The 16,564-nt window shown below is 59.8% G+C and overlaps 1 protein-coding gene across 2 annotated transcripts in view; it reads right to left on the bottom strand.

The window, feature by feature from the left end:
- The window catches only part of AJAP1 (adherens junctions associated protein 1), a 41,151-nt gene extending 25,865 nt beyond the window's left edge, over window positions 1-15,286 (bottom strand). For both annotated transcript variants that reach the window (XM_075520438.1, XM_075520439.1), the window contains exon 1: window positions 15,148-15,286. In XM_075520438.1, the coding sequence (XP_075376553.1) occupies window positions 15,148-15,176 (29 nt within the window). In that variant the 5' untranslated portion in view covers window positions 15,177-15,286. The remainder of the gene's footprint in view (window positions 1-15,147) is intronic.
- Window positions 15,287-16,564: the final 1,278 nt, after the last annotated feature.

Below are 16,564 nucleotides of genomic sequence, written 5' to 3'. Positions count from 1 at the left end.
ATTAGGATTTTGACCACCCCCATAAACACACACAACTTTTTTTCCATTGCAAAGAGACATGGGGAGTGTGGGCAATTTTCATGGTATTTCTTTTGCCATCTTGGAGGTGAATGGGAACATTATCCCAAAATACTTCTCAAACTCAAGGAAAAATTCAACAAAACTCTGAAATTGGGTTAAAAAAGGAAACGAGCAGCGGAGATATTTGAGAAGGTGAAATCCCTTCTTCGCCCTCCTCATCCGAAGCCTTTGCTCCTGTGAACCACAAATCTGCTCCCGCGGCTTAATGGATGGAGAGGCGGCCGTATTCTCACACAGTAAGGGAAACTGCTACAAATATTTACCTGCACTTCACGAGAAGTACAAAAGCAGATTTCCAGGAAACTACTCAGATAATTACAGGGATCGTGCACGTTAAGCGCTCCAGGGTTGCTTTGCTGAGCCCAACTAATCTCTGTTTTAAAGGCGATGGAGTTACGGGTGGCGAAGGTGTTTCAGACGGAGCCATCGCAGCCCTCCCACCGTGCGCGACACGTTTCAGAATTCTCCCCAGTATGAAAATCCCTTCTCAAATCCTTTCAGATGCAGCTGTTTGCTTTGAAGAGGAGGAAAGTTGGCACTTAAGAGAGAGATTAATTTCAAGGAGGCCGGAGGACGCGAGCTCGCCGCACTCTTCACCAGTTGGGAAGAGGCTGCCAGGGCGCTTTCGTGTCTGGGGCTGGTGTGGTGACGCTGCCCGGCTCCTCCGGTCTCACCGCCCCCACGGGCAGCAGCAACGTGGCTCTTGCCACCAGCCCTGCGTGCCTTCAGCAGCTCCTCCACCGGGAAAGCCGGGACGACCGAATCCCTCCCACCCCGATGAAGCTTCACGTACAGCCAGAAGCCCCCGAGCATTTTGAGGAGCACGCACAAGCAAGAGAAATGCTTTGGTAATTTGTGATCTCAGATTGCTGCAGAGCTGAAAATGCAAGATTATCTCTGTCCTGGGATACACGTGAAGCAGCGGCCTGGGAAAGGCAGCCCCCGACCCACATCCCAGCCGCGAACCCGAACCCGCTGCCCCTCGGGCATCAGCCGGGCCCATCGCCCCAGGGCTGCTGCTTCGCAGCCACAGCCCCTGCAACGCCGCTGCCGCTCTGAAGCACGTGCACGGGCTACGCAGGCACGGAGCGCTGCTTGCATCAGCTACGCGATGTCTCCAGATCGATAAGGAGCGTTGAGGGTTGCTTAGTGCTTTTGAAACGACGGAGCTCCATGCACTGGCAGCGCAGTACAGCACGGAAGTTGGATGGAAATCTGTAGGAAAAACAGTGCACGGACAAAAGATGAGAGCAGTCAGGACAAATGGAGGAAAACCCCCCTCCACACACGTTATTTTGCATCTCTAGCCGCAGAGGCAGCCGGCGCGAGCACCCCCAGAGCAGAGGTGGCTGTGGGAGCAGAGGGGCCAGCAGCACGATGGGAGCGAGACCCCCGAGCCCAGGGCTGGCAGCACCCCCGTGCCGGTCCTCGGCTAGGTGCCACCTCACCCTTGCGCCAGGCTCCTTCTCCCACCCGCTCTGCCATGCCCCAGCGAGAGCCAGAGCTTCCAGAGAAGCTGCCGCTTCGCTGCAATGCCTGGGGTTTTAATTCCTGCAGCTCTGAGGGCTGCGAAGCCCAGCGCCGCTTCGGGATGCTGCCTCGGAGATCGGCCGCTGCCACTCGCACGCACGCAGGAAGGGAAAGCAGGAACAGCCAGCACGGCCGATGCACGAGAGGAGGTGCGCGGCGCGGGAGGGAAACGCCTCTGCCCCGGTCCCGGGGACCCTTGGAGGACGGTGGCACCACCGGCGAGCCCCAGTGCTGCGGGCAGGACATGGGTTAATCCAGCGGCTGCAAAACCAGGCGACCGCTGAGCGCCCAGAAATCCCCGAGTTTGGTAATCCGTCTGAGCAATTAACTGGGATCATGGGCACCGAGCGGCTCTGACAAACTGCAAAACACCAACTGTCAGCAGCTTGCAAGCCGTCTGCACATAAGCCAATTCCCCAACGCCTGAAAAGGCTCGCTCGAGTGTGACTCCCAGGGCAGCACCGGCGAGAGGTGCCTATTTGCGTCCCTTACATAAGGTACTTGTTTGCTCTCCAACGCCGGCCCCTGTCTCCCCTGACTGTGGAGACACTTCACAGGCAGCATTAAATGCAGAATAGGCTGATTTTTAATGCAGAATTATACAAATGGAGCCATTCTTCCATTTCATGCCTCCTGTTAGGTAATCTATTGGTATTGCACAGGGAATCAAGGTTATGTCCTTGTTGGGATGATTTACAAACTCTGAGCTTTTCATATCTCCAAACACCAAGCAAGACAGAGACAAAAATATTCCGGCAAACGCCTGGAGCGGGAGCGGGAGCCGTGGCCGGAGGGACGGGGCGATGTTACTCGTCCCAGGCAAGACGCGGCAGGAAAGCGGGCGCCACGCTCTAGGAGAAGCATCCTTGGCAGCGCGGCTGCGCGTCCTACAAAGGCGTTCGGGGCATGACTCGTCGTCAGAGTATTTGCAGGAACTCGCTGGCTGGAGAAAGAAGGAGGCCGCTGCATCTCGGCAGCATCTCAGCGGGCGACTTCCACGCTGGAGCAAGAGGAAGAGGGGAAAGTTTCAGCGTGGCAGATATCTGGCCCGCAATCGCGCGTCCTCGCCGAGGCGGGGACTGTAGACCCGGCGCCCGCCGCAGCTGCTCTCCTCTCCAGCCCCGCTTCCCCGTGTGACGATCCCTGCAGTGCAGCGACTGTCCTTTGTTGTGGCACTCCCCACCATCGCCATGGAAATAGAGCATCGCTGTTTCCCGCCAGGCCGGAACGGGACCGGCCTCGCCGGGGCTGGGAGGAAGGACGCAGCGAGGGCGGCACGGACAGGTGCCAAAAGGCAGGCGGTGAGTCACGCCGTGAGATCAGCCGGAGACCCCGCGGACCACCCCAGCGGGGCACCCAGCACAGCACCCGCCGCACCCCGCCCCGCTCCCCTGGGCACCAGCAGCAGAGGCGCGGGAGCGCGGGCACCGCCGACCCGAGCACCCCTCTCCTAAGCGATGTTTTGCTCCGAAACGAGTCGCTCTGAACCCAGACCCAGCGGGAACGGGGAACTTACTATTCACTGCGCCGTCTGCAGCCACGACTTCTACCAAGATAATTACAAATTTGAGAAAACATGGCTGCCAAGCTCTTTAAAGCCAGGAGTGGGAATTAGGGCACAAAAGCTGACACACAGTAGCACTAGGTAAATTAAATGTGCCACATCACTACCTATCTATATTACAGAACTGAGCTTCAGGATTACCTCCTAATAAAAGTGATATTTGAAACAAGTCCTAAGTTCCTCCGCTCTCCCCCTTCTCCCCACAAGTAATTAAACCTACACCGCTTCCCGCAGCGGAGGGGATGGGATTTATCACGGCGGGAAATCAGCAGAGGGTGAAATAGGCTGAATTCTCACCACCACGCTTTCGCAGCCAGGCAGACGGCGCCCATTGCCCCGGGAAAACGGGGCGGAAAGAGGCCAGCCGGAGCTGGGGAGCAGGGGGTCTCCCCAGGACGCGAACGGGGAGAGAGCGGTGGCCGGATCCGTCCCTGCCTGCGCTGGGGGAGCCGCGTCCCGCGGAGGAGAGGGGGGCACTGGGGCTCGCCGGTGGTGCCACCGTCCTCCAAGGGTCCCTGGGACCTCCAAGGGGCAGAGGCGTTTCCCTCCCGCGCCGCGCACCTCCTCTCGTGCATCGGCCGTGCTGGCTGTTCCTGCTTTCCCTTCCTGCGTGCGTGCGAGTGGCAGCGGCCGATCTCCGAGGCAGCATCCCGAAGCGGCGCTGGGCTTCGCAGCCCTCAGAGCTGCGCGAATTAAAAACCCTCCGCGGCGGAGGGGAGCCGCTCGCGCGCGGCTTTTCTGCCTCTGTCTTGAGCTCGCCCAGCTGCAAATAAACAATTTTAACATTTGAATAGCCGCGAGTGCGGAAGGCATAATTAATACCCAGCGGTACCGCCAATATGCTGATGCGGTAGGCGCAGACCCTGCCAAGGCTGTCAGAGAGCAGATCTGGCACAGCGGTGCCGCGGCCCTGGCTGCTCCCTCCTTCGGTCCCGTCCTTCGCCGGAGGCAAAGAAAGGGCAAAGCCCCAAGCACCAGCCCAGGGCTCGTGCTGGAGCCCACCGGCGCGGGACCCCACCGCTGCATCCCACGCCGAAAGAAGCGGCACGGGCTTGCAGAGCAATGCAGGAAAGAGGAAAAAAAGGGGAAAACTGAGAAAACAGGCGCACGTGGCACTGCTGCAAAGGCAAAAGCAGGGTTGCTCCGTGGCGGCCATGTGCCTGGTCGCTGCCAAAGCCGAGCCAAACTTCAACCCTGGGGTTTAAGTTCATTTCCCATTTGTAAACATTTAAAGGGATGCCAACAGGACTAAGGGGTGCTCGGTGCCCGCAGCCAGCCTGAGGATGAGCGCAAGAGCTCAGCTAACGCAGCGAGCCGGTGAACGTTGTCCAAGATCGCCAGCCTAGTTCGACTTGCTCTAAAGCGGACGCAGCATCTGCTGTAGAGCGTTTTCCCCGGTCTTGCGGGATTATTTCAGATAGGATTTGAAAAGCGCCAGGGGTGGGAAGCCCAGAAGTCGGCGTGCGCCTTCAGACGGAGGAACATCTTCAGCAAATTTCTGCGCAAAACCGGAGCTCGGTGATTCACCCGCCGCTGCTCCGGCAGAAGGAGCTCCACGCGCAGTCTGGCTCCCCCGGGAAGACCCAGCGGGCTGCGGTTTCATCTGCCAGACGTGGCGAGGCAGGGCCCGGGCACGTCGCCCCGAGCCGCCCGCGCTGCCTGCCCGCGCGCTGCAGGCGGGGGACGGCGGCCGCGCTGCCTCCCACCCCAGCCGGGCGACAAACCGCCCCGAGCATTTGCCGGAGGGGACGGCTCAGCTGCAGGCTCGGCCCCCGCGGCCCGGGGTACGGCTAGAGCATCCCCGCCGGCGGGCACGGCGCGGCCACCGCTTCCCCCGCCGCCGCTCTGCACGCTGCCAGCGCCCGGCCGACCCAGCCGGCAAACACTGCGCGCATTTAGCGTGGCAGGGCCGGACAGTGGGGCATTTCATCGCACGTCGGAAATAACACTCGGCTTTTGTCTCGCCGAATAAAGGGGGTTTGTGAGCGCTGGCTTTCCAGCCCAAACCTGCACCTGTCGCCGACTTATCGCACTCACCCCCCCGAATTCTGCACCAGCGCCGGGGATCAGGCGGCAGCAAGAGCTTCAGTTCAGACACAACTTGCTGGGAAGTTTCTCTCAGATTTCCAAATCCACCAAAAATCTTGGTGAAGAGTCACAGCCTCGAGCTCCGTTCTTGGTGATATGAAAAAAATCCCAGAAACCTAAGGAAATTAGGGGGTTTCCCCCTGGTTTTAGCTTCTATCTAAACTGCCTCGTGTATTCCTGTGTATCAGACCTAGCTCTGGTAGGAACCGAAGTGTGCCGTAACAGCAGCGCATCTGACGTTAACCGGATCGAAGACGGAGCCGGTACTGCGGGGCTGCATCGCTGCTCCATCGGAGCGAGAGCAAGACACCGGCACGGCAAGATGGGGAGCAAAAGGTACTGCTGGTCAGGGCTGTAATGCGAATAAGCACAGGAGGGGCTGAAAAAGCGAGAGGACCCTTTCAGAAGGGGACCCCACCTGAAGACTCGCGGGGAGCCGGCACACAGCCGGTTTGAAGGAGGCAGGGCAGGGAGACGGGGCAAGGCTTGCACCACAACATCAGTTCCCGGTCTTTACTTGCTAACAGCTACCCAGGAGGTCTCCGGGCGTGCGGGACCACGCTGCCCTCTCCCATCACCACCACGAGAGCGGAGAACACCTTCCCCTTCTACTAAACATATTTAAAAACCGGTGCGGCTGAAGGGAAGGGACTGCGACATATGTATGAGAGCACTAAACTCGGGAGCTTAGAGATCATCCCTAACGCTGTCCAGAATAAATAAGGATGGCGGATCGCTTTAGCAGCTCCCTGATGCAGCTGTGGGCTCAGGGAGGAAGGTGCGCTTCCGCTGAAGCCACAAATGAAGGTGAATTTTCTTCCTTTGCCACGCGACTACCCCCTGTATAATCAACCTGTGGACAAAGCCGGGTTTCTGCAGGACGATCGGGCCTCTTTGCCAAAACGACCACGTCGGGGCGTACGAGCGGGATGCAAAGCCCGAGCGCTGCGGGACGGGACGGCGGGAGAGGGGCTCTCCCCGCCAGGAGCCGAATGCCAGGATTGCGATAATCCTGCCCGATCCCAGGCCGGAGCAGGAGCCTTACGAGGGGTTTTCCTCCTCTGAAGCCCATATCCACGAGGGCATGGTGGTTTCAAGAGATAGCGACTATTTCAACCCAGCCCTCTGGCTCTGAAGGGACCTGCAGAGAAGACGACCAAGGTACAAGCTACCGCTTACACCGCCCTTTAACACCACCGCTTCGCTGGTAAATAAACCGAGCGCTTATCTTATTTTCTAAATTAATGTGCTCAAGCGTGTCATTACAACGTACGCAGGAAACGCTTTGATCTAAAAAAAATAAGATAAGTTAGCTCAGTAGGTATAAAGTAGCAGCTTAATGAGCTTTAAAATAAAACAATTAAAACACGTTCATTGCATTGTTGTAACACAATGCGGCTTCGCAGGAGCCGCACATCGGAGTCCACCGCTCTGCCCACCGAGATATCCGCATCAATGGGAAATACTAGCACTGTGGAAAATACCCAAGGAGAAAATAGCTTCCAATGGGATTTTTAATGACGATCTCCCAAAAGCTCCACTTTCCCAGGAGTGAAGACAAGCATTGACCCCGCTGGAAACGCCCGGATGCCCGGCACAGGGCCCAGCCATCCCTTCCCGCGGTGAGGGATGGACGTCCGCACGGGCTGCGCGGTGCCCCGGGAAATCCAACTGACCGCGGTCTTAACTCCGGCACCGCGGTCTCCTACGAGATCCACTCGCCATTCACACCAGAGTAACCGAGATCCAAACTTTCTCCTGGGAAGTCCCCGGCACCCAGGGATGCACAGCCTGCCCTGAAACCTCAGCAGCCATACGTGGGAACGAGCACAGGGAAAGCGTAAAGAATTTCAAAAGATCCAGTAACTCTTACAGAAATGGAGAAGATGAGAGAAATAAAGCCTCTAAAAGCAGACAGATAGACAGATGGCTTTTATGGAGCAAGAAATAGAATAAAAAAAAAAAAAAAGCAGCAGCAGAGCACTCTTTGAAGGTGTGAAACATCAATAGGAAAGCCGGGAGAAAGCAAAGGCACGAGAGCTGGGGCGCGAGGGAGGGGAGCACGGTGCAGGGCACCGCATGGCCCAGCCGAGGCTCCGGTGCGGTGCTGGGGAGCTCCCGGCCCCCGCGGTCCCGCTCCCAAGCCCGGGACCAGGGCTCTGCCCAGCCCCGCGGCAGGGACATCCCGCTGCTGGAGAAGGCTCACGGCTTGACACACTTCATGGAGAACAGAGAACGGCCCAAAAAGATGGAGAAAAAGCCAAACCAAAATAGAAAGCGAAGGCAGCAGGAATGAAATCCCAGGCAAAGACTCTTGATCCTTTCATACAGAGGTTTAAATCCCCTTTTAGCACCGAACAATTTCTTTTCCACGGAGAAGCCCAGTTCTCCCTGCCACGGCCACCTCATCACGCGCACGGCATCCGGGCAGCTCGCAGGCTCTCCCGCTCCGGCAGCCGCGGGAGTGAAATCCTGGGGGATCAAGGTGAACGTGAGTCACCAGAGGCACTCTGAGCGCCTAGAAAACACTGTGCTGTTTGTGGGCACACACCCTCCGGAGCCTAATTGCCAGTGAGTCAGATATCGCTGTGCTTTGCATCTCATTAGGAAAAAAAAAATCCCCTTTGCAGGAGTGATTAAACTTTTCAGAGCGTTATCTCCAAAGGAGAGATGGAGGTCTCTGCCAGGCAGATTGGTGGCAACGGGAGACCTCCTGCATCCCTCGCTGCTTTTCGCAAACCTCTGTAACTCATTGCATCTCCCACGGTATCTCGGCTTCTTGCAAACGCCCCCCGCGCCGGGTCCACGTGCCAGCAGCCTCGCGCTGCGCAGGTCCGGACCTCCGGAAGGACGAAAGGGAAGAACGTGGAATCTATCCCTTCCCACCGGACGCCTGAGCAGAACCCCCCCAAGGAAATGCCTGTAAGAAACGTTTCCATCCTCATCCATAAAAATTAGCAAAATTGATTTTGCCAGAGAATATGTCACTTTGATGGGAACACAGAATAAGTCCTGAATATTTCACATCAGAGGACGCTAGAGGAGTAGAGAGCCTCTTACGAAGCCAAGAAACGAGAAGATGAGTAACTCAACCTCATCCTTCCCGGAGAAAACTTAATAAGAAAACCCATGAAAGGCAACTACTTGTAGAAAATGGGTTTATTCTTCTCGGGAGCTCTTTCTAAAATAGCGTTGCCAGCATCTGAAATGGCAACGCTTCCCTGTGTAACGCCCAGCCGCTGCGGGCTCAGCCGAGCTTCGGCTTCTGCCGGGAAGAGGCAGAGCCCGACCGTGCTCCCGGCAGGAAGCGTGGCCACGGCTCCCAGCATTAATCACCCACGTTTCGGTGGGTACTTAAGTGGATGTCCTAATCCATGTCAATTAACTGACGCTTCATTACTCGAGTCCTGCAGACGAGGCGGAGATGCTATCGCAAGCAGCGGGAGCAGGGCTGGGGTCACGCACGGGACTCTGGCAATTAGAGGAACGCGTCCCCGAGGAAGCCGCGCGTGCGGCGGGCTCGGCTCGCCGGGCAGGCAAATCCCAGGGCGGGGGGACCCGGGCTCCCCCCCCCGACCTCGCCACGTCTTTAACCTGAACGACACACAGTCAAGTGGCAACATCAATTAGCGCCGTTTGCTCTTAACGGAGCCTCAAATGCTGTCTGCTGAGCAACAAGCCCTCAGCCCTCCCACACTGAGCCACAAAAGCTTTACGCAGTTACTAAGCCAGCATTACGCAGCCACATTTCCTATTTATAGGGCCATAAACCACGGCTGGAGCGGTATCACAAGGAGATTCTCCTGAGCATCCCGGGATGCTGCTGGGAGGGAGCCATGGCCAAAGCCCCGTATGGACGGGGGCAACTGGTCCCTGCGAGGTCATAGCTAAACTCCACAAAACCGCTTTCCCGCACGGAACAGCGCAGTCCCCCGCACGGCACGTGCGGCTCTGCCGGCGTCCCGAGGCACGCGGTCACCCCTCGCCACGGGTCCCTGCTCCAGCACGTCCCCATCCCTCGCTTCTCTCGCGTTAGGGCACGCGCGCTCTGGCAAGCCCCGGGTTTTCCACCTCAAGGGTCCAGGCTTGTTTTTCTCTTGCAGGAAGCATGTCACCGCTCCCACACTACGTGTTGTTCTTGAAGCAGCTTTTACTCAGCCTTTATTTGGAAGCCAGCGGCGTTTGCAGTGCCTGCACCGCAGCCAGGCAGAGGAAAGCTTCACCGCTCCCACCTCACCACTTTGCAACAGCCGAGCCTCATCCCACGGCCAGCTTCGCCCAGTGCTAAGAGCAGATTGGCAGCCGAGGCTCTGCCTCTCCTCGCTGCCAGCCATCTTCTTCATTAGGAACTGGCGAGCTGCTTCCGCTACCCGCTCCAGACAGGGCCTCCCGCGAAACGCGGCACCAGAGAACGGCTTTTGCTGCCCGCAGCTCCGTGCAGCGTTGGGCAAGCCGGACGCTGCTGGAGTGCACCGGCAGCATCGCTTGTCGGGATGCACCAGCAGCCACCGGCAGAACAGACACAGCATTGCTGGGGATGCAACAACGCTCCCAGAAAAGCAGAGCTGCTGAGAAAGACCTCCAGAGCAAATTGAAACAAAAATCATCACATGTTAAAGTACATCTTCTGCCTACACATCATTTCCAAGTCACAATGAGACATTTCGCAGAGCAGAGTTGAAAATGAACACTTTATGAATGATGAGCTTTTTTTTTTTTTTTTTAAGTCGTTTTAATTTCTCCAGGAGAGCCAGCAAAGGTGGAGGGCTGGGAAGCCTCTGCCGCTGAACTTTGGTGGAGCACTGGCCCAAAGGCGGTCAGTGGTCTCGGACAGAAAACCAGAGCCAGGCTCAAAGGCTGCGCTGGGGTTGTCCAACCTGCTGCTCTGCCGGGAAGGACCTTGGGCGAGCCCCCGGCGGGTGCTTCGGCCTCCTGTCCCAGGGCGCTCAGCGCTCGCTGACCCCGTCCCTGCTTATTTCCATGCAACTACTCATCCATCTCCAGCCAAGCCGGATTTCTTTTCCTTTTTATCGCTGTTGCTTGGTACCAGAAAGGCTGAATCACTCGGCACTGACGAGAGGACACATCCTCCTGCACCTGGGGTTACCGCTGCACGTCTCCATCTCGCTCCACGAGCATCGCACCCAGCAGCCCTGGCCCTGGGCGAGAGTTTGCCGCAGCATCGCCCAGCCCCGTCGCCCGCACCACGAGCAGCGCGGGCGCTTCGCCTCCAGCTTGGGCACCCCACACCAGAGAGAAGCACCAGAGAGAGACAAAGCCTCGCCAGAAACGCCCATCGCTCCCCGCTGCGTCCCCCGGCGTGGCTCCACGCAAAGGCATCCAACGCCGCGCTGAAAGGCGGCTTTAGCACGGCTTCTACTCGCAGAGCCGCTGAGGCCAGAGAAAGGAATTGATAAACCCAGAAAGCAGTAACAATTCAGCGGCAGACGAAACCTCATTTCACGAGGAATCCTCATAAAACCAAATTAATGTTGAAGGATGAAGGCAGGTAAACCTCCCACAGTTAAGTTCAGGCCACAGAGACTCAGTTTAAATCTCCCAGCAGTTCTGATTTAATCAATGCATTTCAAAGTGAAATTAGATGAAGTACATCTCCATCGCAGGAAATTATGTAAGCTATCAAAGTCTGTAGGTGCAGGTCCCGGTAAGAAGAGCCACAGGAAATATTCATATCAACTCGAATTCCATTTTTAAGGAGGCAGTTCAGGTCCAGAGTTTTATGTTATTCCAGTGAAAAAATTCACTCTGATGAAAACCGCGTAGCCAAGGCGAAGAAGGGCCAAGCGGCAGCTTCGGAAGCCTCCCCCAGAAAACCCACAGTGGCCGCCGGGTCGCTGGGCTTGGCCAGGAAACCCCCTCCCAGCGGTACCATCCAGTGTGGGTGGGACAGACGGACAGAAGGAAGGACGGACGGAGAACCCCTTTGGTTTAAACGAGGGGGGTGAAAGTGCCAATGAGGCCGCTCCATCCTCCCCGCTGATCCTGCCCAGGACGCTCGGTTTTGAGGAGTTACCCTGCTAGAAGAGTTTTGGTCTCAAACCCAAACTCTGTTGGGCTTCAACTGCTGTAACCCACCTCCTCATCACCAGCCCTCAACGAGAATAATGGATACGGCAGCCCGGAGCGGAGCAGCCTGGCGTGGGGGTCACGGCTCCCGCTGCTCCGGCTCAGCACATTGATTCCCGTAATCTTTCCTCCCAGTCCTTCTCCCATTAGCTATATTTAAAGGCTTAAGCGTGTATACTTTTCCATAATGAACCTCAGACCTGTCGGAAGTCATATGGATTATTCACACCCTACGGAGCTGTTGCGTGAAGCCGCTCTCGGCGCTCACCGCTGCCCTGTATACATACATATAGATACAAATGTAAATAAGCTGTGCTGGGAGACCTCGTGGATGAGGAAAGGTAGGAACAAGGTTATCGGGCCACTCGGAGAGCTGGTCTCTACCTCGCTGTGGCTCCCCTTGACAGGCTGGGCTTTGAAGGAGAATTAGCAGCTCCTTATTTTCAGCAGATGCCTGTTACATAAAGCAAACCCGAGCTGCGGCGCTCCGACGCCTGGAGCAGACGGGCCGGCAGCTCGCACGCCCCACGTCCCGAAGGCAGGCAGCACGGCTGGCGACGTGGGGCAGCCCCGAAGCATCCAGAGCGAGCGGCAGCTCTGCAACCGCGGCAGCTCCCATCCGTCACCCTGCCAGAGACACCACAAAGGCAACGCGGCGGCGACGGCTCCGGCGTTATTACAACAATTATTCATGCTCTGGGGAAGAGGCTGCTAAAGACCAGCGCCACTCCCTTTGCCTCATCTGTGAAATTGCTGCCAGTTAGGAGGTACGAACTGCTGCATAAAAGCGCAGTTTATTCAAGCATTATTGTGGCTGTTAAGTATCATAGCCGGTGACACTAGATGAATTTCTGTGGCAATCAATTCACCTGGGAGCAGCCAGCTCAGCCCCTGCGTGGATGCGGGATGAGTAAGGACTCCTCAGTGGAGGCCATTAACTCCCACTGCTTACTGCTCTCATTACTTTCCAGACTGCAAGGCTTGCATCTTTGACGAGCGGCTGAATCTACATTTGACAGCGTGAACTCGATGAGTGAAATTCATGGAAAATGTTTGCTTTGGCAGTAACTACAAGGCCCATAAAGTTTCCTCAGTGCCAATGCGCAGGGACGTATGCTTTTAATGAGTTGTTTTATACAATCGGCAAGAAATTGCAAACAGTATTTTTACTCGTACTGCAAATCACTCCGGAGCTAAATGCTGTAAAAAGCGTGGCACGTTGTTTAAAATATGGTATTTGTAGCTATGGAAGCGAAGTCCTCAGCCCCAGCTAGAAGCCAGGCAGACGGCAGGCTGCAGAAAGCTGTCGTGCCCTCACAGGCAGGCACAGGCACTGATGCAGCCGTATGCACGCACACGTATGTCGGTGCACATTCAGGAGGCGACAGGGCAGCTGCCGTCCCCCCAAATAACAGACCTTTACCCTGCGGCACCCCTGCCTGCCGCGCTGCGAAGGGCAGAGCGGATCCGGAGCATCCCCGGGACCGCGCAGAGGCTTTAAGGGGTAAGGCTGCACACCCAGCCCGGCTCCCGGCAGCCCTCAGAACCGGGGAGCAGCAAGCTCCCCTTCACGAAAGCAAGGGCAGAATAATTCTGAGCGATGTGGGTTTGCAGGTCTTGCCCTCCTCGGCTTAAGAGCAAGGCTCACCTGCAAGGTCACGCAGCTGCCGCTGCCCCGGGGCGAAAGGAATCCGACTTGAAAGGAGCAATAAGGTACCACCTCCCCGCAGCAGGCAGCAGCTCCAGGCAGAGACTGCGCGGGGTGAAACGGGCGCTGGAAAGGTCTACTGCTTCTCTTGCAGCTATTTTTCTAGCAGTCTTCAAGAAAATGAGGGGAAATGACATGGGAAATGTCAGAAATAAAGCCAGAAGCAATTAGAGTTAGAGAGAAGTGAGAGCAGCAGGCAAGGTTAGCAGTAAAGTTCTCTCTTATTAAAAATAAAACACGGAGGGACTGGAAGCTGATGAGCTGGTACAGAGGACAGCCTGGCGCTGAGGATCCAGGATACACAGCAAAGAAATTCGCAAGGCGAATCGAGGAGAGAAGCGACCGGAAGGCTCCTGTTTTCATTGCTAAACTCTTCACAAAAATAAAAAAGCAGAGGGCATCCTCTGTTTCCAAGATTACAGTCTTCTTCTGCTGGCTCCAGCCTCGGGAAACAGCCCTCCAGCTCCACCGGGCTTTTCATCTGCCACGGAATAAATCCAAATGCGAGGCACCCCGAAAAACATCTCGGGTGCTTTCCCTAGGAGTAATTCCTAAGGTCACTACATCACCGCAGACTCCCTGGAGACCGTCCTTCCCACCACGCAGCAGCGCTCCCTCGGCAGACGGACGGACGTCTCCGGCAGCAGCGTGAAGGTGCTCGTGTGCCCGGGCCGTCAGGGCGCATCGGCCGGGGCAGGGGACGAGGCCGGGGGGCATCGGGACCTCACTTGCCACGTGCCTCTGGAATATGCTGCACGGCACAGGCGAGCGTAAAACAAAAGCCGAGGGCCTCCGCCAGCTCCTCGGCGCAGACAAAACCTCAGTTCAAGTTTCCCCCTCCAGGACTCCATCCAAAGCTCAGGCAGAAGGACAAAGCCTCCAGCGACTCCGAAGGGTGACGGACAAAGGCCCCTCGCATCACCCGCGGCCTGCCCGCGGCGTTCGGGGGGCCCTGCCCGCCTCCCCTCGCGCACCCCCAAAGCAGCAGCCATGTTCTGCCGGAGCGCAGGGGCGCGGGGAGCGGAGCGGGCTGATGGGCTCCCCTAGTTGCTGCGTGGGGTAGGGCTGGCGGCGGGGCCACGTCCATCCGCTCACCCCGCAGCCGTCCGGGGTGCCGAGTCCTGCTCCCCGGGGAGCGAGCTGCGGGAGCGGGGCCTCCCGCCGGGACCCCTCGCCTCGGGACCCCTCGCCGCAGCAGCGAGACCCTCCACGCAGCCGGAGGACACGACGACACGCGTGAACCGCTCTGGCGCTGGGCAGAGGGGAGGCTTGGGGCAGGGGTCACACGGACCACTCACCGGCTCAAAAACGGGACTCTTTAAATACAAAACCGGGGGGGGGGGGGGGGGGGGGAGTGGAACAGAACACGAAACACACAGCAGCGTAGTTTTCCTCATGATCTCACTTGTTTAACAGGCTGCTGCTTCAAAGGTATTCCACCGAGACAGGCTCAAAACAGCGAGCCGGGTGCTCCTGCGGCTGCAGGGGCAGAGGGGCGAGCGCGGGCAGGGGCTGGTAACTCCTGTTCTCCCGACACAGTACCACGGCAATAACAAGATTTGGGCTCAGATGACTTCGCAGCGGTAATGAAAACGCGTTACATAACACTTTGCCTCCGTCTCCTCTGCTTTGCAATCCTCGATTAATCTCCCCAACACATCCACCCGCCCGCCCGCCGCACCGTGCCCCGGCCGCCCCCCCGGCCCCTTCCCCCGACCGGCACCCGCCGGGGCGGCGGGGGGGGGGGAGGGGGGACACGGGGACGGGGACGGACCCTTCCCGGCAGCGTGCGGGGAACAACAGGCGAAGGGCCACGGACCGCAGGTCTCCCCGGGCCGGGCGGCCGAGCGGGGCCGGGGGAGGCGGATGGCGGGAGCCCTGCCGCCGCGCCCGGAGCAGGGACCGGCCGCCTCTCCGAGCGCTGGAAGCCGCCGCGCCGCGCCGCGCCGGCCGCCCCCCCTCCCGCCCCCCGCTCCGGGAAGTTCATTATTCAACTCCGCGAGCCGCTCCCCGAGCGCGGCCGGCGGCGAGAAGCGCGGCCGGCGCTCGCTCCGCGGGGCTCCGCGGGGCCGCCGCGCCCCGGCCCTACCTGCTTCCCGGGAGCCGTCGCATCCACATCGTCACGTCTCCCGGCCCGCCCGTCCCGGCCCGGCGGGGCTCACCGCCTCAGCTCTCCATCCGGGCGCGCCGCCCCGCGCCCGCGGCGGCGCTCAGCGGCGGGGCAGGCGGCGGCCGGCGCGGCGGGCATGCCCGGGGGCCGGCGGGGTCGGCGCTCCGGCTGCCCCGGCCCCTCAGCGCCGGCGGGGCAGCTGCGCGCCCGCGGAGGCTGCGCGCCCCATGCGCGGCGGGGGAGGCGCGGGGCGGCCGGGCCCCTGCGGGCGCGGTGCGGCTGGGCTGGGGCTGGGCTCGGCTGGGCTCGGCTCGGCGCGGCTGGGCTCGGCGCGCCCGCGTCTGTGCGCGCACCCGCGGGGCGGGGGCGGGGGGCCGCGGCTCGGGGAAGTTGCGGGGGGAGGAGGCGGGGGCGGAGCGCGGCCCCTCCGCTCCGCGGGCCGCGGCGGGGCGGGGGCGGACCCGCCGCCGTGAGCCGGAGCCCGGAGCCCGGAGCCGGAGGAGCCGGGCGAGCCGGGCTGGGGCCGTGCGCGGCTCCGCCGGGCGCCGGAGCCCCCGCGGAGGCGGCGCGCAGGGTCCCGCCGGCGCAGCCCCGCGACCCCGCGGGGGGAGAGACCCGCCGGGAGACGGCCTTTCCCCCCCCCCCCCCCCCCCCCCCGCCGGGGGACGCCGCGCCGGGCCAGCGACTTTCCCCTCGCCTGCGCACCGAGGCACCGACCCGCTCCTTCTCCCTGAATCTGGCGAATTCCCCCTGGCTGGCGGCTCCGGGGGAAGGCGAACTAACTCGCTCCGCCTGATTTGCATGCACCTGCTGAGCCCGAATGCCTGCTTAGTTATGCGCGCGTTTAGCAGGTCAGCGATTCGGGATTGAGGTGTCACCGCGCTGGTTCCCCGGCCCCCGAGGAGCCGGTGCCGCCAGCACGACCCGTCCCCGCGCTGAAGGCAATCTCCTCCAGAGCACCGGGGAGGGGGAGGCGTTTTTAACCCCTGCTTTGACAGCCCCGGGGTGCAGGCTGTGCGGGGCGGAGGGCTCCCTCCCACCTCCCCGCTGCCCCCGCACCTGTGGCCGGGCCGCCCCGACCGGGGCGGCCCGGCCACAGGTGCGGGGGCAGCGGGGACCCCCGGTCCCGCTGCCCGGAGGAGCGGGCCCGGCTGCAGCGTGCTCCGCCGGCTGTGCACAGGCTGGGCAGGGAGCTGTGCCCGCTGGCATCCCGCTCCCGACCAAACCCATCAAAGAGTTTCCACTCCTGATCCCGCACATCTGTTCTGCAGGAAAAACGTCGAGCGAGCGAGAGCGCTGATCTTCCGCTGGCGAGTGGCGGCTCCCGAGCAGCCTCCTCCTTCCCAGACTCCCCGATCGGAGAGATCTGCAGCAGCAGCTGCCGCCACCAAATTTC

The sequence above is a fragment of the Mycteria americana genome, chromosome 18, assembly GCF_035582795.1.
Source record: "Mycteria americana isolate JAX WOST 10 ecotype Jacksonville Zoo and Gardens chromosome 18, USCA_MyAme_1.0, whole genome shotgun sequence".
Lineage (NCBI taxonomy): Eukaryota > Metazoa > Chordata > Aves > Ciconiiformes > Ciconiidae > Mycteria > Mycteria americana.
This window is presented reverse-complemented; position numbering and strand designations above follow the sequence as displayed.